General features: G+C 46.7%; 1 protein-coding gene across 2 annotated transcripts in view; it reads right to left on the reverse strand.

Moving 5' to 3' along the window:
- The window catches only part of COL27A1 (collagen type XXVII alpha 1 chain), a 151,734-nt gene that overhangs the window by 84,605 nt on the left and 39,417 nt on the right, over positions 1-27,712 (reverse strand). For both annotated transcript variants that reach the window (XR_009747519.1, XM_061477045.1), the window contains exons 7-13: positions 27,285-27,338; positions 22,185-22,229; positions 21,246-21,299; positions 19,144-19,188; positions 16,711-16,764; positions 15,478-15,522; positions 2,882-2,935 (exon numbers count right to left, since the gene is read on the reverse strand). Coding sequence is in view for 1 of the 2 variants with exons in the window: in XM_061477045.1 (XP_061333029.1) it covers positions 2,882-2,935; positions 15,478-15,522; positions 16,711-16,764; positions 19,144-19,188; positions 21,246-21,299; positions 22,185-22,229; positions 27,285-27,338 (351 nt within the window). In the remaining variant the exon portion in view is untranslated. The remainder of the gene's footprint in view (positions 1-2,881; positions 2,936-15,477; positions 15,523-16,710; positions 16,765-19,143; positions 19,189-21,245; positions 21,300-22,184; positions 22,230-27,284; positions 27,339-27,712) is intronic.

Here is a 27,712-nt window from a genome sequence, read left to right on the forward strand (position 1 = left end):
GCTCAGCCTCCTTAGGGAAAGGGTTCCGTGTGTTTATTTGATGGGAAGTGGAGTAAAGGACTATTGGGCAAGCGCACACAGAAAGCATTTCATCATCTCAACCAGCCTAAAATGGCTTTTTTTTTTACAGCTGGTTCCTTTCCTGCATACTTGGGACATCTGTGGAGCAATTGTTTTCACGGGTGGGATTTCTGCATCCTTGGAGATGCTGTAATAAGGTCGGCATCAAGCTTTAAGTCAAGGCCTGGCATTACTATGCTTAGCAAGCAGAGGGAATACCCCCTGGAGATGCACGGTGGCCTGGGTTTCCCAGTAAGGCTCCAAGGGTGGCTGGGATGCAGACAGGGTGGATGGGCAGCTCTTGGTCCAGGAGGGACTGCCTGGATTTCCGAGCTATGCCGTGTGGGTATTCTTCAAGAGAAAGGGGAAATGTGGAAACTCAGAGCCTCACATCTAGCACAAGAGGATTTCCTCTTGGAAAAGGAGGGGGTGGACTCCCCAGAGAGATGTGGGCAGGAATAGCTTTTAATTTGAGCCATTCCCCAGCCTGGGAAATGAAGGATTTGCAGGTGCTCCTTCCTGGCTATCAGTAATGACAGGCTGGGCCCTGACCTGCGAGGGAAATCAGGCTCTATTCTCCTTTCCTCAGTGCATGAACCGGGCACTGGGACAAGAGACAAGGAGATGAATCAACAGCCCTTTCCCATGTCTAATTCCTGTGATTAAGAGACTAATTGGAGTGGCTAAAGCGCTCCGGGAGCAGGGATGTGGAATGTGATGGCTCAACAGTTCTCAGCAAGTTGGTCGGAGGGAAAAACGCCCCTGTGGTTGGAAGAGCCTTTGCTCTGTCTGGAGGGGATGGAAAGAAGATCAGAGACAGTCGGCTTCAGCCACCCCCATGCGACAGCAGCACCGAGTGCTCAGTGGATCAAACAGAGCATGTGGCTGCCCAGGACCTATGGCAGCCTGCCCACAACTGAGCTGCATTACCCCACCTAGCAAAGCCGTGCTCCGCAAACAGACTTCCTGGCATTTCTCTGTGTCTGTGACTCCGCTTGTGACCCTGTGAACCTCCCTCTAAGGCAGCTGAAGCAGTCTGTTTCCATTCTACAATCTCCAAGGCACATTAATATTTAAAAGCCGTTGATAAGATGAAAGAAGGAGCAATCCTTCTGGGTGGATTAACAGGAGGGACTTTGCTTCTTCTCCGATGCTCTGGGAACTGGCATTCAGCTGACACTGAGCGCATCTTCTGAATGGGGCTTGGACAACTTGCAGATGTGAAAGAAGCCAAAACAAGTTATTTGGGGAAAAAAAAACAAACAACCCTCTTTCTGACCTCCAGGATTCTGCTCTTCCTGGCTGGAAATAGCAGTACAATCCAGAAAGACTTCTGCTTTGGGATCACTGATTCTACTCGGACCCATGGCTTAAGTCTACTGAAGGATAGGAAAAGTCCTGCACAAGTGTTCCTTGGGAATCTCATTCTTTCAATTCACTGCATTTGTGACTCTTGTGCTCAGTTCCCACAAAGGCTGGAGCGTGGCTGGGCTTGCCCTGGCAACCAGAGCTGCTCGTGAAGATAACTTTTACTTTGCATGCATGATGAATGGCAACTTGACGACACACGCGGAGTGTTGTTACCCTCACAGAAATCACTCCATCAAACACCAAGAGCAGTGCTGAGATTGTGTGTGAACAACCAAGGCAGCAGGAATCTGAAAGATGAATCCGTTCTGCTCACATGCTAATTGAGGGAGAACCAAGAAAGCCATTCAGAAATTAACTTAGAATAATGAATACAGTGAGAACTTTTGCAATCCACAAGGGCCTGTTTTGTGAGGAGTGGAGAACAGTGCACATGCAACTGTTTGGTATTAAGTGCTACAAAAGCAGAGCAAAATCAACCTTATCAGCATCCTGCTGCTTAAATGGTCTCTGTGACCATCCTGACCCAATTCCCAGGAGACACATCCCATTCTTGGAAAGCCAGCAGGGGTCAGATGGAGACCAGAGAGAAGCCAAGAACTCAGGATTCTCCCACTGCAGCCCTGGGAGCAGGGCAGCAGAAGCCTGGGCTATGGTGTCTGTCTCTTGGTGCTCCCAGACACTGGAATGGGGAATCTGGTACTTCCTACAGCAGTATTAACATTCATCTTGGATAAGAAAAGCTGCTGAGTTTGGAGTACTTTAGAAGCTTAAATCTACAGGCTAGAGAGATGCAAACCAAGTGGTACCAGCTTGCTAACCTACATCACAAAACAGGATGCAATGAAAAGGAATGTGTCTCTTCACATATCTCAGACCTCTATACAGCTGAGTACGTGGCCTGCTCCTCTGAGAGCTCACATGCACTCAAGTAGCCATCTGTGGGCACCTTATGATAATATGACCTTCTGCCTGTTGGCCCATGTCTCTCTACTATATTCATACAAAGCCTCATGCAAAGCACACTAGTCAACAAGATGATTCCTGTGGCTCATAGGCTTTGCATCAGCCCCTGTGGTACAACACATTCCAACCACTGCCTGCTCATCAGAAGCAACACCCCTGCCTGCTCATCAGAAGCAACACCCCTGCCTTTCCTCTCATGACTTTCCTCCTGGTGATCTCTTCAGGATGAGGAAGCATCTGTCAAGGCCAAGGCATGAGAAAGGCAATGGAGATGGAAATGAAATGGCAACGTGATGACCTGGCAGTTACAGGATGTTGAGTTGAACACGGCAATTCACAGCATGCTGGAGCAGGGCAGGGATGCACATTTGTTCTTCAGGAGGGTCAAAACCAAAATGCAAGAAGCTGACAGCAAGCTTACAGACTTCTATCAGTCTAACCAGTGTGATGCAGAACAGGGCAATAGAGAGAAAAGCCATCAACTTACTGGGCTCCCATCGATGCCTGGAGGTCCTCGCTCCCCGAAATCACCAGGAAAACCCTGAGGAAAGGAGGCAAACATGAGTGTTAGTTATTGATGCACCTTGGTGTAAAGACAGCTTAAACACTGCTGCCCCTGCGCTCAGTGCTGCTCTTTGGTAGCCAGCAGGTCACAAGGAAGCGTGGGCCTGCCTGGCCTTATCCAAACTGTTCTTGCTCCACATCCTGAGCACATCCACTCAGCAAGAAGCTCTACAGGGCCAAAAGCTCTGATTCACTGCTCCCTCCTGGGGCCAATGAAGGGTAACCGGGAATACCGTTTACAAGGCTCAGCCATGAGCTGCACATGAACTAATGGGAGCCTTGAGAGGAAGAGTCAGCGAGGAGACAAGAAGGCTTTTTCCTCGGCCAAGCTATGAAAAGCACCCACTGCTGAGGCTGCTGGACCTGACTTGCTCATTCCTTGTCTTGCAGGCTATGTCCAGCCTGTTGTAGATGTCATACGGTGGGCAAGGCTTTTGCAGTGCCGTATAGAAAGGCAACATGAGTGTGCATAGCAGAGAGAAGGGGTGGAAATCAGTGCTTCTGTTGGTTCCTCCTGTTGGTTCACTTCATTATGCCCAACAAGGAATACGCAGCCCTGAAGATTAGGTTGTGTATATACATATGAAGTAACTATCCCACATTTGGAAGTTAACGTGTTTAACAATACAGTGCTTTTTATCCTTTTTCAGGAAGAAATACCCTACTTAATCCTTCCTTAAAATTCAATACTTCCTTTAAAGTCACTCCCAAATCCTTCATGCTCTGGAAGAATATAAACCTCACTTCAATGACTATCCTCAAAAAACGGATTGTCAATCCGAGTTATTTCATCCTGTCTCCTAACATAATCATTCTGTTGGAGCCTATGCAGATGCTTAATGGAGCTGATCAAAGATGCCTAGTGAATTCACTCCAATGCATTCACAACCTTTCAGCTTGCCAGAGGAACAAACAGTTCCAAGCTCATTACAGTCCACGCCCCAGAGCTGTGAAAGGCCATGTTTACTACACGAAAAAGTCACCACAAAAGACTTCATCATCATCTCGTTACATCCAATGCGAATCTGGAAGACTTCAAACAGTTATAGAGAAAGAGTTACAGGTACTGAGCCAGAACCAGGACATGGTGGTGTACACGTATTCTCCTGTGCCCTTGGACAGATCCCGTGCCCAGGACCCTAAGTCTCCCCAGTTCCCTATTACAAACCATACAGTAGCTTGCTCTCCCCTGTCCTGCTGTACTCTGTCTCCTTTAGGAAGAGCAAACCCTCTTGGTTACTACACTGACAGTTTCAAGGAGGAAGCAGGTGAGTTTAAGATGGACTGGGCTCAATTTTCCCCTGGGTTTGACCTTCATTCAGCAAAGGACTGGCAGGAAGCAGACTGCCAAGGGCTATCAAGGACCACTCAGACGTCAGCAGCTTCAGGGCTACTCCAAACTGCAGCTGCAGTGGGAGCTGCTTTGGGGAGGCTGTGACACCGAGTAAGAGTGCTGCGATTCTCCACTTGCTTTTCTTGCATGGCCTTTAAGATGGAGTGAGATAAAACATGACACAGCATCCATCTCTTTCAACTCTGAGCCAAAAGGGGAGCTGTGTCTGCTAGAGGAGCTCCCCATGGACCCAGCACGCACAGAGCCTAAGAACAGGCTCTCTCCTAGACTTGGTGAACTCAGCCAGGGCTAAAATCTTGCTTTATTTTCCACACTATTCTGACTGTAGCCACTGGGATGGAAAACTAAGGAGTGTATTTGCATATAACAGGCTTCCCAACCAGAGCATCAACCTTAGTGCTTCAGCTCAGAGTGGGAACTTGCAAAGCAAAGCTCCAACCACCCCTGCTTCCTCTTCTGCTTATTGTGGAGCAGTCTTGGGGGATAAACAGCATTGCTTAGGTGAGGCTACAGCAGACACACCAACAAGCTGCAACTGCTAATGGGTATGTTACTTCTGACTCAGACTAGGACTTACAGTAACAAAGGACGGCACAACCATGTTCTGGGCCAGGTACGAGCTTAAGAGGCAGGGATGGAGCAGACAGGGAGAGGATGGTCCTCGCTGAGGCAGAAGGATGCTCTCGCTTCCTGCCTGCTCCCCTGGGTGCTACAAACACTGGTTAACCTTGGAAAAGTGAACCTGAGGGAAGCAAAATGAGACAGCAAACAGCAGCACACCTTCTGGTGCTGACAGCCATCAGTAACACTGAAACCTGAAACAATCACAGCAGACAGAACAGGAAAACTACACTGGGAAGCTCTGCAGTCAGATGTCGCCCAAGACCTCCCTTCACCTTTGAGGGTTTACAACACCTGGTCAACCCAACTGAGTAAAAAGATACCTGTTCAAATGGGAGACCTGTTTAAGATAAGCAAAACCCCATTTCACCTCTGCTGTAGCAGTTCCCTACAGCATTCAGTACACACTCCTGAACAGACACAAGCTATCACTTAACTTGCTTGGATTCAATGCTCCTAGTTTATGGGCATCACTGCAAAAGAGAAAGCTGTCTGCCTTTTTCCAGCTGGGCACTACATCCCTCAAGCCTGTGCACATGCCAAGAAGCTGTGGTAAGCAACCACTGGAAACAGCCTCCTGCCATCTAGAGACAAAGACGTCAAATATAACAAGGAGAGGGGGGGCTGCAATTTTCTTTAATGAGAAAAAGGGGAAAAATAGCTCCACTACATGCTGAAGCAATAAGACCAGGACAGAAATGTGTAGGGAAAACTCATTGCTTGGGCAAGGAAAGGAAAAAGAAGCCTGTGTTGGAATATTTTGCTGTTTACAGTCAGACAGCTTGCCAAGGAAAATATGAGCGTTCACAGACTGATACTGTACTTACGCTGCTGCAGATTTCAATCACAGCCTTCAGCTGCATCTTTCCTTTCTCAGAGGGCAGAGCTGGGCACAGAGTGACCCATGGATGCCGTTGAGCAGCCTGGGGCTGCTGGGGTGTCTTCTGCCAAGCTGAGGTCTTGCCAATGTGAAAAGGTTTTACTACTTTGAGTAGTACCATTAAATCAGTATCGCTACAGCAGCATAATATCATCTAGAGAAATGCTTGGTCCAGACTAAAAGCATTTGCTAAATTTGGTTTAAATCACTTCCAAAGTGATTAAAAAATACTCTCCTCATGCCAGGATAAAAGTGGCCTGAGAAGGAACTATTGAGATTCTTAAGTTTCCCACTAATCTCCTTTTATGCCTCAATTTCTCATATTAACCTCACTGCTTAGGAGATTTGAGGCACTTGGAAATAGAGTTAATAAAAATACAGCTTTTACACAGGCTTTCCAACAGCAGATATCCAAGTATTTAAAAAGCAGATTATTCCTGTGCAGTGAAGGCACAGAGCTGAGCACCTGGGGTCACTTGGCCAATGCTACCCATTGAGCAAGAGATTCATCAATACAACCCATTTCCAGCGCACTGCGACTCTCCCTGCAGATGTAGGGTTTGTGCACATCCTTTAGATGGGGTGGAAAAGGAGTGGAAAAGGGGTGGAAAATCCAGAACAGGGACGACTGGCCTCGCTGTTCCAACAGCCAAGCCCAAGACAACACTCAGCAATAGTACTCAGCCACATAATTGCCAACACCTGATTGCCCATAACACACCATGTGCTCTGCTGGCACAAGCACCCCATCTCTGGGGTTGTGGGTGGTCCGTTGGTGCTTTGTGGCCCAATGCACCAAAAAAACCCAGAGGAGGAGACAAATGGAAAGAGCAGCTTTGATTCAAGTAACCCCAGGCATCCCAGCTCAAGATCTGAGCTTGGCAACACAACAGCCTTGTGCTCGCTAAGTGAGACCAAGGCTGGTGGCTGTGGCATGAAGGAGGATATTCCAGCATCCATACAACCTCCAAAGACCCAAACCAGGTTGTGAAAGCTATCCCAACACAGCCCAGTGCACAGCAGGAAGCAATCAACCCTCTAAGCCCCTAACAAAACAGAAAGCATTTTCTTTCCATGGGGTAAGCAGTAGCAGTTTAAACCACAATAACAGTTCCAGTGACCACAGCGTCCTAATTTATTGGCCATCATAGGTCTGTAGAAGCTATTTTTTCAGTGCTTCTCCCCTCCTGTCCGAGCCTAAAGGACAGAGATGCTCCCCAGGAACAAAACCAGCACTATTCAACCGAAACAAGTGGACTTTGTTATCCCATTTGGTTCATTCCTGTAAGTGGCACTGCCTCTCCTCTCCTATGCACTGCTCCAGCAGCCTGAGAAACCCAAACTGAGGGAGAGCACATGGGGCAAGAAGCTCATTTTATGATGCTGGTGGACAGGCAGGTTGCAACTGGCAGCACCTTACAGAAGACTTGTGAAAGAGATTAAAGAGCCCAGCACATTCAGAGCCTCCCGACCTTCCCAAATTGAGTGCAGAGGGGGTTTGGTACAGAAAACCCACTGGTTTTTGGGGTGCAGCTGTTTTTCCCTGGAAATTATGTATAAGAATTGGGATGGCAAAAAAAGCACCCTATTGAAAACCTACTGAGATGTGCATCCCATCTGTTCAGAAGGAGGGAGAAGACATGAAGAGAAGGACCAGGATAGGGAAGGGATGGCAAAGAGCAGCAGAAAAATGCTTGACTAACAAATCGTGTTAACCAAGAACCACTGGGGTGCTGCTCTGCAGTGGCTGAAGTCAGGTAATGACAAAGCTTTTGGCTCCATCTCACAGCTGGGAAATACAGAGAGGAGGTGGGGGGAACAGTCCAGCTGAATGGATTTCACATTGTCTGAAGGAGAAGTTCAATGAAAGAAGAAAGATGAAGTTTAAAGAGGAGTTAGAGACAAAGCACACAAGCAGATGCTCTGCACTAAGCAAGATTGAGGCGAAGCTGAGGAATCACTATTAGAGAGGGAGCTGAGATGGAGAGACACGAACTGATTTATCCCAGGTAACACTCAGAAGTCTGAAGCTGGACCAGCAACTAAATCTCTATCTTTGAGATCCCATAGCACTGCCTTAACTCCTTTTCATACACACACTGCAAAGGGCATCCTTTCATGCTCCAAGACACACACACTGAGAACAACCAGACCTAGACAGGCACTGGAACTGGCTCTTCATGCACAAGGGGATTAAACAGAGTGGCCTGCCCCTTCTTGCTGTTGTCAGCCACAGGGCTGCTCCTTGTCTGAGAAGACACCATCACTTCTTGTCTCCTGTCCCTGGAAGCCACTATCCTCAGGGAAGCAGAACCCGGTGAAACACCATGTCCATCACTTCCCAAAGGCCTTTCCAGGTGTGCACACGCGGGTGGGTGTATTGCAATGTATACAACATCTGATTCAGTTTAAAACACTTTCCCTGATGGAGTAAGGGAGGCAAGTCTGGCAGCGGCTGCTCCGAGGAATCCTGGCAGGTCTTCAGGCCAACAGAATCCTTCTCCAAAAATAGGATTTTATTTTCCTGTTGGCTGAAGGTGAAGCTGCTCAAACCAACCAGCCCTCCTGTCCTGTCTGCGAAAGGCTCTGCTTGCCAGTTGGCTCCAGCTAGGTGAATCACTGCCCAGCACTCTCCCCAGGGACGGAGATCGCAAGTCCAACAATTCAGACCAAAAGAAAGAGGTGGTGGTGGGGAAGCGGGGCCGAAGGTGGGAGAAGGCATTCACTGGAAAAGAAAGGAGAGTAAAATAAACAGGTATAGCTTATGTTGGCAGCTTTCACCTCTGAGAGCATTCTTGGTGCAGAGAGCAGACGTGAGCCCCTCCGCAGATGGGCTGAAGGCAAAGCGGGCCGACTGAACCCAGCACTGGTTCCTAGAGCAGCAAGAGTCACCTCAAAGGGAGCTGGGAAGACCTAGCTCCTGCTCAATTCACACAGCTATACAGGAGCCTTTGCCATCTGCTCAGTGTAGACATGGGATGGTGACAGCTTCTACCTTTGTGAAGAAGAGAGATGCCTTCCTCAACTGATGGTCCCAATGTGGCTCTGCGCCTTTGTCACCCAAAAGGGAGGTTTGCTCTCTCTTCCTGAGAGACTTCACAGCTCCGGGTCACATCCCCTTTGGATAAAGATTTCACAGCATTTTAAAGCGTAGCTAACCCTCCAGGTGTGGGAGCACAGCCCTCCAGGGCATCCCATTCCACCAGAACATGAGCAAACGTCCCTTGAAGCCTCTTCAGCCAAGCATCCCTGAAGTTAACTGACAGCCCCTCCACACTCTTGCCCATTTGCTTTGTTCCTTTTATGCTTGTGAATGATTTCTTCCCCCATCTCTGGGGCTCTAACAGAGTGCAGATGACACAGGCCCCACTACCCTAATGCTGAAGAACACTGAATCTGCCAATGCTCCTAATAAATTACAGCCAGGATTTCCAAATCAAACATCCTCCTATTTAAGAAAGCTTTGGAGATGGAAATATTCTCAGACTTTAAAGTGATACTTGCATTATTTTTCCCATATAATTTCTAAAGAGAATCTTTTTTGGGCTCTGATCTGATTTATCAATGAATATTTCCCTGGAAGAAGAAAGATGTTCTTGTTCTTAGGAAACCTTGGTTCAATTCTCATGAGTTTTTGAATGAGAAATACAAGTCACCTAGGGACATTCTTGGAAATAAACCATCTGTGGGTTTGTTTCTTTTCTCTCAGTAGAAGCTACGAGCTTTGGCACTTTCAAACCCTTTTCCCTGAGTTTTTAGTACTTTTTGCCCATTCTTTAACAAAAATGAAATATGTGCTAATATTGTCCACCTTGCCAGGTTATGTGGTTGATGTCAGCATGAACAGACACATGAGCTGATACCGGAATGGTAAGTAACCATGCAAGCACCTCACCGTGGAGATTTGGGAAACTCCAGACATGTGAAACACAACCGAGGCCAAAAAGAGATGGTGACATTTGCTCTGGGCTCGCGCCTGCATTTCAGAGTGATGAACCGGGCCCAGAGGGGAGGAGAGACTGGTGCCCAGTTCCAGTGTCCAACTTCAGTGGTAAGAAAGTCACTGATTGCTCAAACCAAATCTATTTAAAGAATCTAGGTTAATAAAGAATGATTCTAGCAAAGAATTAACTTAGGTGACTAACAGGAAAAACCCAATTCATGGGCTAAAGCTGTCTCGTAACAGAGTTTTGTTGATATTAATTTCCAAAACCTCTGCTTGATTTTTCATGCAAACAGAATGATTAAAATCCTATTTTATTAATGCTTTTAAATCAAGCAGTTCCTGAAGAAGGAACCAAACTTTCTGGTTCTCTGCTGGGGTATTGGCACAAGGCAGAGGAGCCACCCAAGCCCTGTCCATCAGCTCCTACAGTGCTCCTTCCTGCAGCTCATCTTGGGGATGTACCTGTAACAAATAGATCCTCAGCCTGTGCCTTTCCCCACTACCTTTACCTGGCCACATCTGGAAGTTTATCTCTATTTGCACAGAGCCTACAGGTGAACCTGACCTGTGACACCAGCTGGGAAGGAATGCTGTCTGTGTTGGGTAAGTCCAACACATCCGACTTGGTGGATGAGTCCACCAAGTGCTCAGGTGAATCAGGCCTGAGCTGTGAAGCTGTGTGGAAGAGAAACATTAGTTTTCTGAGGATATATATGGATAACATCATCTAAGATCAGTTAAAGAGAACCATTCCCATTTCTTTCAGACCTTAAGAAATGCCTTGTGGACCAACACACTGCGCTATCACCCAGCTAAGTGGAAAACCACAGTTTATCCCTACTTCCTCAGAATTTTTGCCATTTTAGCTACAATATTTCTTTAAAATGTTTCTCAATATTCAAAGAGAAGAACAGCTCCATTCTTTCTTCTTCTTCTTGGGAAAGTAACAGCATCTCAGTGACAAAAGAGACATGGCTGCATCCGCAGTAGCCCATGCGCACCATGGTACTCAGTAGGTGAGAGCTCTTAGTGTGTATGCCTATGTTCTGTTTCTTACTAGAAAAGTCATATGGGCTGCCCGTTTGCAGGCCAAGGGAGCCCATTCAAGTCAACTGGAGTTTGGAAACTACTAGTTAAAGAAGAGGTACTTTGAATGCTGTTACCAGTTTCCCAAATCTCAGCTTGTCTGGTGCAGGAGACTCCTGCTTGGTTCACTCCAAATGCAAGGAAGAACCTCAGCTGCCTCCAAAGCAGAGAAAAAGATTGGAGCAAGAAGAGAGGAGCTGTTTATGACCTTATTCCCTACAGAGAGGAGCAAAATCTATTTTCCCAGTAATTTGTGGCTATGCCAGCCTTTCCAGACACATGGCAAAACATGGCCCTATTGTTTGCATGGACAACAGATGAGAGTGTGTAACTTGGCAAAGCCCCATGCACTTACGTTCACCACTAAGTTATCTTAGCCATATACCAACAGGTTGAGGGAAGCTGTGAAACAAAACCTCCCTAACCCAAAGGCAGCCCTGTTTCTTGCTCTCTAGTGTCCTCTACAAGGCAATGCCTTTCCATGTGATGCCCATATTGGTGGGGAGCACAGGGGTATCACACGCGCATCCAACATCTGATAAAGATGAAGAGAAAGGACTTGCAGCAGGAGTTGAGATGTTAACTTCCTAAGTCAACGTGGAAGAAGAGAGCAGACATGAAAAACAGCCTGGCAAGACAGCACCACTACGTTACAAGCTGAGAGCTGGCAAAGGGGACCCTGCTTGTGGTCTGCTCGTGGGAAGCTGATGCCAGATGCGGCAGCTTGCCACCGCGTTGATGCTCACAACAACTACTGAGGCTATGCTGCAGTGGCTGCCAGATCGCTGCTGGCTCTCATAGCCTCCACGCTGTGGCTGACAGGGAGAGGGAAGGGAGACTTCTGGACTTGGCAGCGCACTGATCCCTAATACTCAAAATCCACGTGCCACTTCATAACACCCCTTTCCTTGACACCTGAGCAGTATAATCCTTGCTATTTACATGCCAAGTTGCAGCTACTGAGCTCAACGGAGAGCTCATTGTGTTATCCTGTTTGTGCAAGCGGTCAAGAAGCTGCTTGTCTGAAGTTGCCACAGGGTAAACCAGGTCCCGCATCCTCTTCCTCCTGAGCAGCCCCGAAGCATTGCATCTCCCCACCTTGCCTTGCACACTCCAGCCATTCTCGCAGGCTGTGTCAGCTTTTCCGGCCACACATCTGAGCACAAACCCTGCCTCTGGGCCTGTTGTTAACACAGTAGTAATTGACTCTACCTGTCAAGCTGTATCCTCAGAGCAGCGCCTCAGCAACATGCTGGCACTTGCCAAAGGCTGTGCAAAGCCTGATGCCTGTCAGGATGTGTTATCCTCCCTTGCCTAAGGGTAACAGGAGGCAGAAACCCCCATCACACACCCAGCAGCTGGTGGGACATGGCTGCTTATCATCACAGACATAAGCAGCTTGGCCTAGTGGAAGGTGTCCTTGCCAATGGCAGGGGGTTGGAACTGGATGAGCTTTAAAGTCCCAAACTGATGGACCTTTTGGTCCAGGGCTTTTCTTTCACAAGGTGTTTGCTCTGATGTGATGCTCCAAGGGTTCAGCTGAGCTCCAGGCATGGGACCAGTAACACCAGCAGGTTCTCAGGAAATTATAAGAAAACCTCAGCTGTGTTTGGCTAAATTGTGAGTAGAACTCGGACAAACCCAAGTGTGTCTTGGAACTAAACTTTGCTCCTTCCTTTCTATCTCTGTTAAAATCATACTACTCATAAAACACATTTCAAGCAAACATCAGGCGTGATAGCGCAGTATCAGTACTGATGCTCTATGAGAAAAAAGAGATACAAGCACACATCAGTAACAAAGATGAACAAAAAGAGAGCTCAAAGCTCTTTGGGTGTATTTCCTAAAGATTTGCCTCTAAGCCTCTTTCTGTAACAGGCCTTGAGAACTTCTGAAAGCATTACACTGTTTGAAGGTTAATACAATCTGCAGTGCAGTCATTTCTGATGGTAGCTACTCATCTCCTACAGCATAAGGAAACCCTATCACTTCCAGCTTTGCACTTCTTGACGGATCACTAGCTATAGCACCTCTTCCTGTGGGTCACATCTTTCAGTGACAGCCCACCTCCTTTCCAGAGGTCAACTAGGATTGGAACATTGGTTCTGCATACCAGTCTAGCATGTAACAACAGCTTCTCTCATTCCTTTTCCTCCAGCACCATGCAGACCACAACCCTGCTGCCCTCACAGCAACGGGGCCTTTCTTATTCTCCTTTTATTTATTAATTTTCCCCAGCTGCTCAACCAAACACCCTAAAAATCCACAAAACCACCATAAAAAGCCATTCTTTTCAGCCACCGCACGGGCAAGACTGAAGGCTTAAGTGACTGCCCGCTTCAGCTCCATGCCTCCAGCCTACGTCTAAACCAGGCAGCAGATCCAGGCGCATACAGACTCATGTTATTTCAGTCTCCCTAGTGCATTGTACTTTAATCACAGCTCTCCACGTAGCCCACCAGAGTTCAGCAGGGCCCACGTGTTAGAAATGCACTGCAGGGAGAGCAGAGCGGGAGGTGGAGTCAGCTGGTTCCACGACACATTCACTATGTCCCTCCTAGCTCTGCAAAACTTAACTTCCCTGGAAGGGTTTCAAGATCTGACTCATGTCCAGTTCTTCTATTTTAATCATTCCCTCTTACATCACTCTCGGAGGCCCACGGTGTCACATGCAAACTGCCCCAGCCCCTGCTCCTCCTCTGCCGAGCACTTCATCCTCCACCACCTCTCACCCCAAACAAAACTAGGTAGAGAAACGTATTTGATACCAGCTCCTTCCCTACTCTCCAGAGCATTCACCAGGTTTGGATGGCAGCTTTCAGGAGCCCTCCCTTGCAATGACAACACTGAAATAGAGCAGGAACAGTAGCCATGCCAACAAACCGCGTGGCGTGGGGATGAGAGAGACCAGAAACAAATCACAGCAGGCTCACTAACGCTGTGAACCAGCTGGGAGACAGCACAGGCCAGGAGATAAGTGCTGGGAAAGGAACCAGGGAATGGTTCCTACTCTCCATTCTCTCAGTGACTTCCTGAATAACTCTGGGTTGTCACTTAATCTTTTCCTTCACGCTCAGAGTACAAATCATCAGCATCAGCCCATTCAAGATTTCTTATTAATCCTGATATCATGAAACAGGGATGGAGCCAGAACTCTCTGAAGGAGCTGGGTAGAACAAAGGTGCTGATGCGCAGCCATTTAATCCCTTCTCTAGATCCCAGCCTAAATGCCTCCATGGTTGAGAGATTCCCTGCTGATCTCAGGGGAGCCCCTTGTTTGTAACAGTGACCTCCAAACAAAAACCTCTTGCCTGGAAGATTCCAAACACTAGCCAAACAACAGCTGGAATGCTTTGAGCCTCCAGCGTGCTCCGTGCAGAAACAAGGCAGAGAGCAGAAACCCTGCACCTAACGACAGTTGCTTTGTTTGTTTTACTCTGGTCAATGAGTCACCGTCCCATCGATGGGCTCTGCAATTATTCATCACAAAGGTTTCTGGTGCAACCAGGGGCTTTACAGAGCTCTCGGTTGTGGTACAGATTTCCACCAGCCACCCCAAGAGAATCTGCTCAACCTCCCCTCCATCCCAAGGAAAGAGGAAGAGCCGGCAGTGATGAACGTGGCACTGTTGGGATGCTTGCATGGCTCTGACTGTGAGAACACCAGTGAGTGTGGGACTGTGCAAAGCCGGTGTTCGCATTCGAGGGTGACAAGGAAAAGCACTGAGTTCTTCCCTGTGTGGGTGAGTGGACATCTCACAATGAGCCCGTGAGTGCAGTGGTGTCAGGGGATCAAGGGAAACTCAGGCTAACATGAAGGACAAGGTGCAAAGGCAGTGAGACACGGAGCAAAAACCATTCTGCTAAAGGCACACACAGAATTGCTTGTAAGAAGGCTGCTGTGGGAAATGCTTTCCTTTCTGTCTTTGCCCTCTTGCCTCTACTCATTTCAGTACTTTTCCCACCTGCTTTCAATTTGCTTTTTGCTACAGTCAGCACAAACTCCCTTCTTCTTCTATGCAGCTTTCAGTTTCCCCTTGTATTCAGTGCTACTTGCAAGCGCCTCTTCCTCCTGGACAAGCTCTCAAAGCTACCTGGTCTCCTTGCTCTGCGAACGTCATCTGATCTGTAGCTGCATTACCTCTGTACCACCACCACGGGCAAAAAGGTTTCTATGTGAAAGTGCACTGGAATTATACAAACCAGGATGGTACAAGGGTTGGCGAGAGTCACAGCAAAGAGGCAGCAAACATGATGGGAGTGATGGAGCATAGAGCAGGCACAGGCACCTGAGATGCTGCAGTCACAGTGGGGGATTAAAAGTGAATTCATGGAAGAGGATGGTCAGAGGGAAGACGGAGGGGAAAACGTTACAGAAAAGAATCTGAGAAGTGTAAGATCTAAAGCAGCACAGAGACAGTGCAAAAAAAAGGGCAGAGCATAGAAGAAAGGAAGAGAACACCATTTGTATCTTCAGGTTTCTCCCTGCTAGAGAAAACAGATATGGAAAGGTTTGTTTGATCTCCCCATTCAGTTCCCATCAGAAGACATGAAGGGCCCCAGCCCAAAGCCAGATGCTTTGTTTCCAGTTTCATTCAACAAGGTCTGCATATTAGACGAGGAAAAACTTTACCGGCCTACCCATCTTGCCCCTCTTCCCAGGAACTCCAGGGATCCCCTGCAAGGAAAACACACAGAGAAAGAAGAAAAATAACAGGTCTGGTTGAGAAAGCAAACAGGCAACCACCAATACAAACCAAAGCTAGAAGAGGAAGGGGAATGCAAACCAGGCTAATGACTGCGGCATTGTTGAGGAATCAGCTTCGAGAGCAGAAGACAATTAACCTTCACCCATTAGTTACACCCCCCCCTGAGGACACATGCAGGCAGCATCCACACCCAGGGCAAGAGGCTGGAGCTGTGCTTAGCAGGAGCAGTCATTAAGCTACTGGTCTGGAAGTGACTGAAGGCCACCGCGAAGGCACTCGCCAGAGAACTTGTGTTTATGTTTCTTATTTAGTTATACAAGCATTAAATCAGCGACTCTAGAGCGCAGGGTAGTCCCCTCCCAGGCAGGCACACACACACACACACGCTCACTCCCACATGCTCCCGGGACATCGCTTGTTTCTGGAGCTTCCATTGGAGGGAGAAAGAGCTGGAATAAAACAGTCTTCATCGTGCAGTGGCCCTTCTTAGGAGCTCTTGCAGGGAAGAGCGGGTCTTGGATGGGCAGGGATCAGACAAGTGGGGAGATGTGGGAGCAAAAAAGCAAGGGAGGTCCTGCAAAGCTCTGGATATGTGGGTTTGGAGGAGGTGTGATGAAAAGGATGGAGGGAAGGGAGGACACATGGGAACTGCAGCCATAACTGCCTGTCCACAGGCCCCAGTCTTGACTGCTCAACTTGATGCAACTGGAAGGAAAGGCATTGTCAGAAAACCCCTTCCAAGAGCCAGGTTCTTTCCAGACATCTCTGGTTGGACAGCCAAAATGCTGGGGTGCTGTGGCTGGGACGTTACTGCTGTGGGAGCAGGGAATTTCCACATATATCCTTATCCCCGCCCCATCCCACTAAGACGAACTAGTAAGGGAGAAGAGGAAGGCAGGGGATTAAGCGAAGGAAAACCTCTCCTCTGTACTCAACAGCGATGTGCATTGACCCTGTTTGAAGCCTATTTTTTCACTGACATGAATGTCAGTATTATATAGAGACATGGGTCTCCATGCAAGGGTAGAAACAGGCTAAAAAGGCATGGGAAAACACTAGGGATGCTTGCCTTTTCCCTCCAGAACAAGGGATAAAGAAGGTTACAACAGGATCTGAAAAACTGTATTCAAACAAGGTTTTCTCCACAAAATACTCACTCGTTCTCCATCAGCCCCTGGTAGCCCAAATAATCCTGGGAGACCAATGTATCCCTAAAGGAAAGAGGAAACAAGTAGTCAAATACATTTCTCCCTTAGCAGCCAGTCAGTCTTCCCTGAACAGCAGAGCATCCTCCAGCGTTGGTCAATGGCAGCCGTGATGAAATAAACCTTGAGGCAAGTGTATATGCCCATGGACTGCATGGTGCTGGCTTCCACGATGTAGTCCAAGGGCACATACCCTCACACCAGGGATCATGAGGACTCCAGGCAGGGAGAGGCCAGCAAGAAGAAACCTTACCTGGGCTGGCACTAAGTGAACCTGGGGGAAATGGAGCTTGGTTCAAGGTTAGCAAGAGTGAAAGCAGAAATAATCCACATGCCTACACCTCCTTTCATGGCTCTTTCCCTGCCTTGGGCACTCATTCCCAGCTGTGTTGGGGAAGCATCATGTTGTACCAAGCCCTTTCTGCTTGTCCTCTACCACATGGTGGTCAAACACTGCAGCTCTTTTGTACGCAAACACCACCACTTTCTGGCAGTCAAAGCTGCTGACCGCATCCTTGCTGAGAGAGGAGTGAATCAGTAATAGCTCTACCTAAAGCCTTTCCATGCAAGCCATTGCACCAGCAAGGCCTTAGGCAAACGCTCTTGTCAACCCAAGCACCAAAGCTGGGTCTAGGCAGAGAGAGGCTGAAAGTGCCACTTCAGGCTCTTTGGACTGATGTACAAGGCTCACCCTGTAGATAGAGACCCTCTGACACCCAACTGCAAAGAAGCCTCCTTTGCACCAATGTGTTTCACACAAAACCTGCTCCTTTCACACTCCTCATTTTCAAGTACGCGGCCTTGGGATCCTGCTCAGACAAGACACGCTGCATCAAATGCCACATTTCCCTTCCCTTCAACAATTGAAGCCTTGTGTTTAATCCTCTCTGCTCAGCAGTTAGCACAAAGTTACCTTGTGTGCTGGTCCTTTGCAAAGGACTAATTTCTGCCAAACATGCAGAATCAAAAGGAAGTGAATTTCAGCAGGGAGTCCCCCTCAGTGGCACCTCTCTGTTATGGGAGCCAAGTGTTAACACTGATTTTCTCTCATCTTTCTTCCTCCATCATCACTACTTCTCTTCCTGTCAACCCCACCAAACTTCTTCACCACTCCCTTTAGCTCATGCTTCCTTTAGGGATAATACCTAGCTGGGAAACGTGGCTACATTAAAATGGTGCTGTCTGCCTTTGCCTCCTGAATCCCAAGTCAAATCATGTAACTCCTGCACTACTTCCTGCAGGAGATAAAGAAGAGAGGTAGTGGATGGAGGAGAGCCCACAGTTGGCTCCCTGAATGCACAAAATGCTGATATCCCATTTAGTACCCAGTTGTGATTGACTGCAACAGAACTGAGAAATGGCTTTCCTGAGTAGCTATGAATATTTCAGTGCTTGGCACTCAGGGGTGCAAAGTGGAAAACAGTTTTCAAGGCTCACATTCTGCACATCCACCATATGACAATTACATGAGGTGCTGGTTGGGCCAGTGACATAGAACTTCATCACTTGCAGAAGTGAGGTGGGCAAGTTGTGCTATCATAGGATAGTTAGGGTTGGAAAGGACCTTAAGGTCATCTAGTTCCAACTCTGAGATCTTCCTCTCTCCTGCAGGACACTGAACATGCTACCTCCCTTCCCAGCTCAGGAATAGCCACAGGGTCAGCATTTGTTTATTCCTTGCAGTTTTCCTAGTGATGAAAGCCAGCTGCTTGAATTTACTGCATACAGAGAAAGCATCGCGTTAGAGAAACGGGGGATTTTATTGGGTCTGAATCTCATTGTGAATTGATAATTGCAGGAAAAGAACAGAATGTGATTAATGAGAACCTTCAGTGGTAAAAAATACATAAAAATAGTCCTCTGCAGTGAGAATGAACCTCCAGCAATTCAATTTGATGAGCAAAACCGGGCAGAACAGAGATACTGTTTGTATTTGCACATGGCTTCAAGATGCTGGCTTGCTATTTGGCATAATGGTATAAATCACTCCCAAACCCAGGACTATACCCAAAAGAGCCCATATTCAGCGTGGTCAAAGACCGCTGAACCACACTTATTGAAACTAAAGAGGCCTTTGGGAGATGGGGCTGGCAGAAAGGCCAGACTTTGGTCTTCGGTAGGAATTTGTTTGCCATTCTTTGCTCTCCTGCAACGTGAGCTCTGACTTGGTATCATCGGCACTGTTATTGAACTTTGATCTTGGTGCATTCCATGTTTAATATAAAAAGTGGAACAGTGGTTCAGTAAACAAGCCATGCATGGTTGAAACCCTCAGAATCCAACAAATAAAAACAAATACTTTCAGGATTGCAAAATTAAGCATAAGGTTTCTTGAGAAGCTTTTGGTAAAAACAAGTAGGGAAAAGACAATGAAAGGCTGCTTACCCGACTGCCTTTTGGGCCAGCTTCCCCTATGGGGCCAGGTAAACCCTAGAACAGAAGGGAAAAAAACAAAGACAAATGTGGACAAGCTTTAACCTAACCCATCGAGCAGTGCCAAATCCCCAGCACTATCCCTGCGTGGTTCTGCTTTCAGTGCCCAGTTCAAGGCATAGCAACAAAGGAGAAAATAAGGACAAAACATACAAATAACAGATCTCCCATTGTTGAGGAGCTAGGACTCTGCAGAACCTGAGACTGCTGCACATAGTGAGCCTTCCCCGGGGCTGGAGTAGAGATTTCTGATCAAAAAGGCTAATGCAGCAGGGTGCACAGAGCTTGTGTTACACTTGAGATGCGATGGACAGTGATGCTCTGTACCCAACAGCCCTCGATTCATTTTCCTGCCTAACTGAACACATGCACAGCAATCACAAATGTATTTCAATACCTGTTTAGGGAACACAGGCAGACCCTGGGGCAGTGAGAAAGCCTCTCTAATTCCTACAGCCCAGAAAACCACTTAGCAGTGTGGGTACCACAGTCTCTCTAACCTTTTGCAGCATCGACAGCTATGGAAAGAGTAGAAAACACATTCCTTATTCTACTTCTATTCCTATTGCTGCTCAGTCAAAGTGCTGTGGAAATAAACCCAGTAAAAATGCATAATGGATTTTCATGTTTATTGTCTTCTAGCAAGCTTCCAGGTCAATTTTTTCTCTAGTTCCAAATGTTGTTGGGCTTTTTTGGAAGGGAAAAGAGAAAAAGAAAAGGCAAAGTCCCTAGTTTCTTTAGCTGGCAGCACTGCACACACAGCCTGGGATGTGAAAGTCAGGTTGTGCTCTCTCCTAGCTCTTGTATGGTTGCCAAAGATTTCAGCCATGGGGGTGAGGTTCACAGTCCTGCCTCCGATGTGCAAATCACAGCAGAGCCAAGCTCCCTTTCCCATACTGCTGCAGAGCCAGCAGAGACAGGAGTAACAAGCAGTAAAATCTCAGCAAAGTAAACAGCTCCAATGCTGGGTACACATTTCAGATAAGCTCAAAAAGCTGCCTTAAGAAAAAGCCTCTTTCCTGACCCAAAGCCCGTTTTAAGAAAGCACTTTTGTTCTTTGTATGTCAATGGCAAAGATTTCACCCTGCTTATCAGATGGGCAGAAGGCTGCTGTGAATTGCACTCATTAACCTTGTGTGTCCAAAATAGCTTGGACCTCTTCTTATTGGTCATCTAACACACCTTCACACCTAGGAGCTTCTTTGGCATTCAAATCTCTAAGAGCCTTTCAGAGTATGAATGGAGCATTTAGTCAGGTGCATAAAGCTCTTTATCCAGTTCTACCATCTGCACTCTCCAGCATGCTAAGCAAGGTATCCGTTTAATTTTCAATTTAAAATGGATCATTCATTATTGATGGTCCAAGGCAGGGGATGTAGATACGTTCTGTGCATCTACACCATTTTTAGTCCAATAACCTGCACACATACGAACTCACGACAAGCCTGATAGACTCATAACAGACTGCCTAGAGTCTCTGACACCTGCCTGCCTCTTGGCAGAGACTTAATGCATCTAAATCCAACATTAATGTGTCCATTAGCAGGACAAACTCTTTTCACTGTAGAGTGCTACAGGGCCAGGTCTTCTGCCCTCCAACACATTTCATTTAGGGTCTTACAATTGTTTCATCTCAGTTTTCTTCCTGCTACTCAGCATCTTACATCAGTAAGAAACGAAGTGTCCAATCTTGATCCATTTTCCTTTGAAAACAAAGGTTTGGTGTTCTTTCATCATCTTTTTTTGGCAGCTGGAAATACAATCTTTGTATGCATTTATGGTCCACAAGTAGTTTTATATACATGGACATATATGATTCTGCTAGTGAATTTTAACAGTGAGAATTCATCTGAATAATTTCTTACAGCAACATGCCTTTTTCTGTCCCAGGTTCCTAACTTGTCCAATATTAGATGCAAAACGTGCCTAATACTCAGGCATAGTCCAGAGGTCTGCACTGTCTTTAGTGGGACACGTATTCAGCAGGGCACACATTTAGCTACCTGCACACCCAAATCCCTAGTCTGTGCACAGCACGATGAGATTTACTGCACCTGCCTGCCAGGATAACCTTTGGCTCCTGGACTTCCATCTGCTCCTCGTTCGCCCTTTGGGAAGAGAAAAGAAAAGGCACATCAGGTAAGGTGGGTGTCACACTTGAGGAACCTTTTTAGCTGCTTTATTCTGCGAGCTGAGAAAAGGGGCTGGAATGGATCAACCTGATGCAAACTTATAGAGAGGAAGCAAATATTCAGGGTAAACAGTGGGATAAATGAATGAGGAGGGAGAAACACATGGAAGCCAAGTCAGTAGGATCCATGCATTAAGCAAGTGTTGCTATTCCTCCTTCTCCCTCCATCTGCAGTGAAAGCAGCAGATAGTTTGAAACAAGGAGGCTAAGAGAAGGTGCTAGGCTGCATCTATATCTGGCATATGGAACCATTTTACTGGGGTGGAAGCACTGCCAAAATTCTTCTAAACTAAATGGATTCATGTATAATATCCTTTAACATCACTGCTAACAGGGCCTGCTATTCATTGCCTTTTTTTTCCTTCCTGAACTGCAAACATCAGGCTTAACCAAATAAAGAGAGAGGGGAGAGAAAAGGGGAGAATGGGAATGGGCTTTGGGATGGGAATTACATGTTAGTACTTAATACGATGTGGTTAGTAAACTCCAGGTGAAGTTAATGTAAAAGGAAACATAAAGGGGGTAGTAGGGAGCTGGTGTTTCTTGCACCACCACTTAGTATTGGTCTAGCAATGAAAATGAGAAATCAAATGGAAACTCCAAGGTTTCCTCCCAACCTGCCGGTGCTTGGTCAGTGCATGTGTACAGCTGGAGTTCACTGCACATCCCTGTGTGTACTACGTTACCCTGGGAAGGAGCTGGCTGGCCACACTGAGCAGGCTGTACAGCATCCAAACTAGCAGCAGTCAGCAAATCCATCCCCCTCTCTAAAGGTTCAGTGTTGGAAAGGAGGAAGACTCACCTGGTCTCCAGGGTGACCTGGTGGTCCAGGGTAGCCTTTATATCCCTGTTGAAATAGGAGAGAAGAGATGAAGAAGAAGGAAAACAACAACAACAACAACAACAATAATAATAATAATCTGGTTTTGGTTTGAATTTCTGCAGGTTTTGGTTTGAGATTTCTTTTGCAGTTCTAAGAAGCAGCAAAGTTTTTGGTATGGGGTAACACTGCACCATCACACACGCTTTCACCTGCTTTATGCTGCCAGGGCAACACAGCGTGCTGGCAGCAGCAACCTGCACCCACTGGGGTCTTGCCTGGTGGTTACTCAAGGACTTGCTCCATGAACAGACTTTAAGCAGTATCTACACTCAAATCAGTCTATTTGTAACCTACACCTTTAGCAAAGCCCTTAGGAAACTACAGGCTGAAACGCTGGCTTAGGGCAAGTTGGGGGACTACACGATATGAGTCACTCCTCTTTCTGAGCGCTCAGTTTTGCTTTAGACTTCAAATGCCATAGAAAACACCAAAATAACCTTTTACTATTAAGGGAAACTTGATTGATTTAGCTTGGATTTGTCGAGCTTCCAGCTTTTCTAATTTAATTACTACAAGGTACAACACAATCCCCAGTCCTTCTTTCTGAAGCTACCTAAAATGGTGAGCATCTGTCTCTTAACCTGCTCTCTCTGCTGGGTTAATGAGAAGGAGTTTCTTAGTCCAGCTTGCTAGCTGGCAAGCACTGCAGGCTTCAAATCATTCTCACAGGTCGTCCATAAACCTGCTTCAGGACAAAGGCAGCCTGTTTGGCTGCAGACTGATCGCTGTGTATTCGAAGAGTTTGCTTTCTCCAGGCTTTACCTAGGGCTCTTTTCAAACACAGTAAATCCTGCAAGCGACAGGCACTTCAGGTACATTTTTTGCTCCCTTCTCCTTTGTTATCTTGCTTCAGCTATTCAAAGCAAACTCATTTCCACCAAGTGGAGTCGGAGCAGATGAGAAGATGAAATCCAGTTACAGTTTAGCTGGGTGACCAGCAGGATTTATAACAAAAAAAGGCAGAAAACTTAACTTGAAACAAATGGTGAGAGATAATAAACAAGAAACAATCCCTGCAGAAATAACGGGGTGCTTTCGGGGTGGGTTACAAACTGCTTGTTGTAAGTCAGCCTCTGCTACTCACTGTCCCCAGCCAGGGCTCACAGCCACATTGCCTGTCTGTGAGACCCTCAGGGGAGCATCCCCCCGCTCTGGAAGTCATAACCAACCCCTGGTTTGGCCGAGGGCTTGGCCTTTTCCTTCACTCACAGATGAACCCAAGCCTGTTTCTGCTCCCAGGTCCACACCTCTTCTTAATGGCTTTTTTATCCTTCCCATGAGCTAGTGTAGACCCGCAGCCTAAGCCTCCGCTGGCAGAGGGATGCGATGCTCTCAGCCATCCCCACTGCTACCCGCTCCCCTTTGCATTCCTCCTTGCTCATAATTCAGACATTCTGGCCTGGAAAAAAGTTGGTTCTCTTTCCACCAGTTCTCTCCTGCTTGACCTTGCTGATGTATCATGGTCTGCTCTTTTGACTGAGCTGCACCTCCTAAGGAGGTGGTAGCTGACCTGAAAGACCATTTGGCTACTGGCTGGCCCTTACGTGAACCACCTTGAGGGCCCTTTCCCTGTATTTCAACCACTGGAAGTGCTTCAGCAGCTCTTGGAGCAGGACCAGCCGATGGGACTCCCTGCCCCTCCCCAGGAATCTGCTCCATGAGATCCTCTGTCTCCCTGGCTCCTTGACAGGGGCTCAGCATCAGACAGGAGGGAGGATGCTACACCCTGGTTGGGTGTCTGGCCTGAAGGTGAAGGCATGTTGTGAAGGTCCAGACCCACCCAGTATCAGTATTAGCCATCTCTGGAGCATGGACCAGCAGGGTGTTGTATATACAGAGAGCATCTGTTCTGGCCCCATGCTCACCTCCTCCAGAGAGAGCTGCCAACAGAAACAGCCCTGGGTTCAGCATCTCCAGACGTGCCCTGGGATTTACACAGAGCCCATGGGGTTTCCTCTGTCCAGCTCCTCCAGCCTCAGTCTGGAGCATGAGCTGCCTTTGTCTCCAGAGAGCTGGAGCACCTATTTCCACAGATACAAACACTTAGAGATGTCTGCTCCCTCCACTGGTAAGAAATAGGTGCCTAGCTTGGCTGCTCTGAATCCTGTTCTGGTTGGGATCCTGCAGGATAGGGATGCTAACAGTATGTCCTGAGCTAGTCTGCACCAAGCACTGCCCTGCTATCTTTATAACAGTAAGTAATCAGCACCTAAGTTAAATATGGAGACACTCTACTACTAAATCCTACTGCATCCTATATATATACACATATATATATACACACACACTATATATATATATATATATATATAATGAGTTCTGGGAAGCTTTGAATGTGTATTTCTTCATAGTATCCTGCCATTATTTCTGTCTCAGGTTAATTATAGCAAGGAGAAAACTAAAAAGGTTGTGAATGCTAAAGCTGACTGCAATGTGGAAGTATTTACCTGCTAAAGTCCTCTTCAAATAGCACTAAAATGACAGGGCAGAGGGTACGAAAACAACTGCATTTTCCCTTTTATCCAAACACTTCCTGATGATTACAGGGTGCTCAACACAAAGGGCTGTGATTCAGAAAGGAAATTGCACTCCAGTGAAGGATTTACTCATCTGTGGTGATATTTATAATCTACTGTCTGCTAGCTAAAAAGGATTATCCTGCACTTCGATAGGAAATGTGAAGAGTAAAGAGGCCAGCAAATGAGATCTGCCCGACAGGATGTGTTTTGGAGCACTGACTGATTCCCAGTTGTCTTTACTCTCTGGGTGACTTAAACAACGCTTTTTCTCCCTCACTGCTGCTGTCTCCTGTGATTCTCTGCTTTGCTACAACCATTTTTCTCCTCTAGAGCATTTGAGGCTGGGAGCTATGACAGTGCTCTGCTGAGATTTATCTGCAAGGCATAGTAGTCTGCAGCCCCCAACCAAAAATCAAAGCCCACAGACACCAAAGAGGACAGCCAAGCCCCAAAAGCAAAAGCAACTCATCGTGTGGAGAGGATGAGAGTTACATCTGCTGATTGAATGCAGTTCCATATACTCCTAAGATGGGTGCAAGGCAAAATGAGTGCTTCGAGGTCAGACTCTCCGATCCTACACATAGCAAAGGTCCGCATTCACCCTGTGAGCTGCACTACCCAAAACCATATGCTGCTTGGTTGTGGTTCCAGCTCCTGCTGCTGAGCCAGTTGTTTCATTTAATGGGAAAAGTATTTTATTCCCCCTTGTGAAGTATTTTGCCTGTTTCAAGGCTCCTACATGGCGTTCTCAGATCAAAGCCCTTCGAGCTCTTTTCACATGGGGTGAGCAGGAGGGATGTCCATTTCCAAGGCATTGCTGTTTTCTGGTAGCCAAGATGCGTTGCCCACCATCAGTCAGACACCCCAGCATATTTTCACTGGGACAATGCCAGCAGGGAATCCAGAGTAAAAAAAAAAAAAAAGAAAGGGATATTTTTCCAAACATTTCTCCAACAGCTGTAAAGTTTTTCTTAATGCAGGATGCTAATAAAAGCCAGGTTACACCAAAGCCACTGCCAGAGCAGTGCTACTGAGAGGTGGGGTTTTCTTTAAGCTGCACCAAAGGAAAAGATTCAGCATCCAACTTGCTCTTTACTTGAGGAAACAGAAGCATACCCTTTCCTTTGCCCTATCCTGGGGAGCTGAGATCAGATATAAAGGCCATGTGCTGGACTCAGGGAATGTTGGTTCAATCTCCTGTTCCTTCTCCGCTTTTTCCACTCTGAGCTCTTGCACTCCTGACGTTGCATTTTGCTGATCACAACCACAAGGTTTTGGTTTATGAGCTGTCACAGCAGGAAAATGCCATTCTTAACACCCAATTTGTTAGAACTCTTTGTGACAGCAAAAGATCAGTAATTAATCACTCTGCTGCTCCTAGTTCCACACAGCACCCCAAGCTTGACCAGCCTTGGGAGCTTAAAAATGAACTCAGCCCATACTCTTTGCAATATGATTCCCATATAAAACATATAACAAACAATCAAGGAGAGGGAAGGTTTCTTTCAGCCTCCTCCACACCTTCTTTCTTCCCCCAGAGGCTTCAAGCATACCCGAGTAGGTGTTTGTGTGCGGCTCATTGGCCCGAGGATCAGTACATCTTCAATGGCCCATTGACTGATGAAGTGATTGAAACAAGATGCTAATTTGAAGTGTTCAGCTTAGCTATGCCAATGTTGGCTTGTTGGGAAGGGGAGTTGTGTCCACTGAGCCCAACTATCAAACCACTCCCTGCAACAGCACCAGCTTCCAAAAACCAACCTACCAACACACGCTGGAATGGGAAGGACAATTGAAATACCCTTGATATATAAAAGACATGAGCTGAAAGTATTATTATTCATATATAATTATATATCATGTATATTAATATACACTTAAGGATTGCCAAAGGTATTGCTGTGCAGACTTGAATGCATGAATACAAGCACACACACTGCTGTAGCATGAAGGCAGGGACAGATCTACCTCTACATAACCCTTTCTAGGCATAGGTATATTGTTGGTGATGTTAATGATGTTCAGTGATCAGTATGGAAGCAAATACAGTAAAACCCAGCTAGTGCTGTTGATCTCCAAGGAAAACAGAAGGAAGCAATACAGATATTCTGTTTGAAATGAACTTTACCAGGAGAGACAGTCAAGCTTTCCTTGGAATACCTAAACCTGTCCTGAATCCCAGCTGTAGATCCATTTAATTATAATGTTGGCTGAACCAGACCTAAATTCAGCTTGCTGATGAAGACCCAGTGTCAGGGTGCAGAGGGACAATGTGGTGCAGTAGGACATGGAATACAAAGAAGGAACAGATATCTGGATCCAGAATTTCATCTCATAGTCTTGCTGATACAACCTTTAGGCTATGTTCCAGTCTATACACCTGTGGAATTGGCATGAAACCTATTTGTTGGGCACTAGGACTTAACTACATCCTTTAGGCAGAGTTAGAGAACAAAACTTAAAGATGCTGCTCTAATTCACTAGCAAAGAATACTCTTACCTTTCTACCAGGCGGTCCAGGGAAGCCGGTCAAACCAGGTAAGCCCACGTCTCCCTGTAGGAATCAGTTGAATTAGTTTTTCAGCAACATTTTCCCTATGTCTAGCATATGGGAACTGAAATAATCTGCCCACAGTAGCACCCAACATTGATATTTCTGATTCTAATTGCAACGTTTCAAAACCTGATGGATAAGAAGCACAGATTTAAACAACATCTCTATTAACTGGCTCGTATAAATCATAACCCCGGTTAACTAATGGCAGCTGCTTCTGGAGTCCAGCTTTTTGCCAGCAGAATGAATGATGTGTCCGTCATCGTGTGTGTCCCCCCCCTCAGTGATCTCATTTAGTCACAACCTTTATTCTCCTTTTGATAGACATTTAAACCACCAAGGCAAGAAAATGTTATATTTTAAATGCAATAAGA

The sequence above is a fragment of the Pezoporus flaviventris genome, unplaced genomic scaffold, assembly GCF_033815535.1.
Source record: "Pezoporus flaviventris isolate CSIRO_AGI_PZ_B2104156 unplaced genomic scaffold, CSIRO_AGI_Pfla_v1 ptg000097l, whole genome shotgun sequence".
NCBI lineage: Eukaryota > Metazoa > Chordata > Aves > Psittaciformes > Psittacidae > Pezoporus > Pezoporus flaviventris.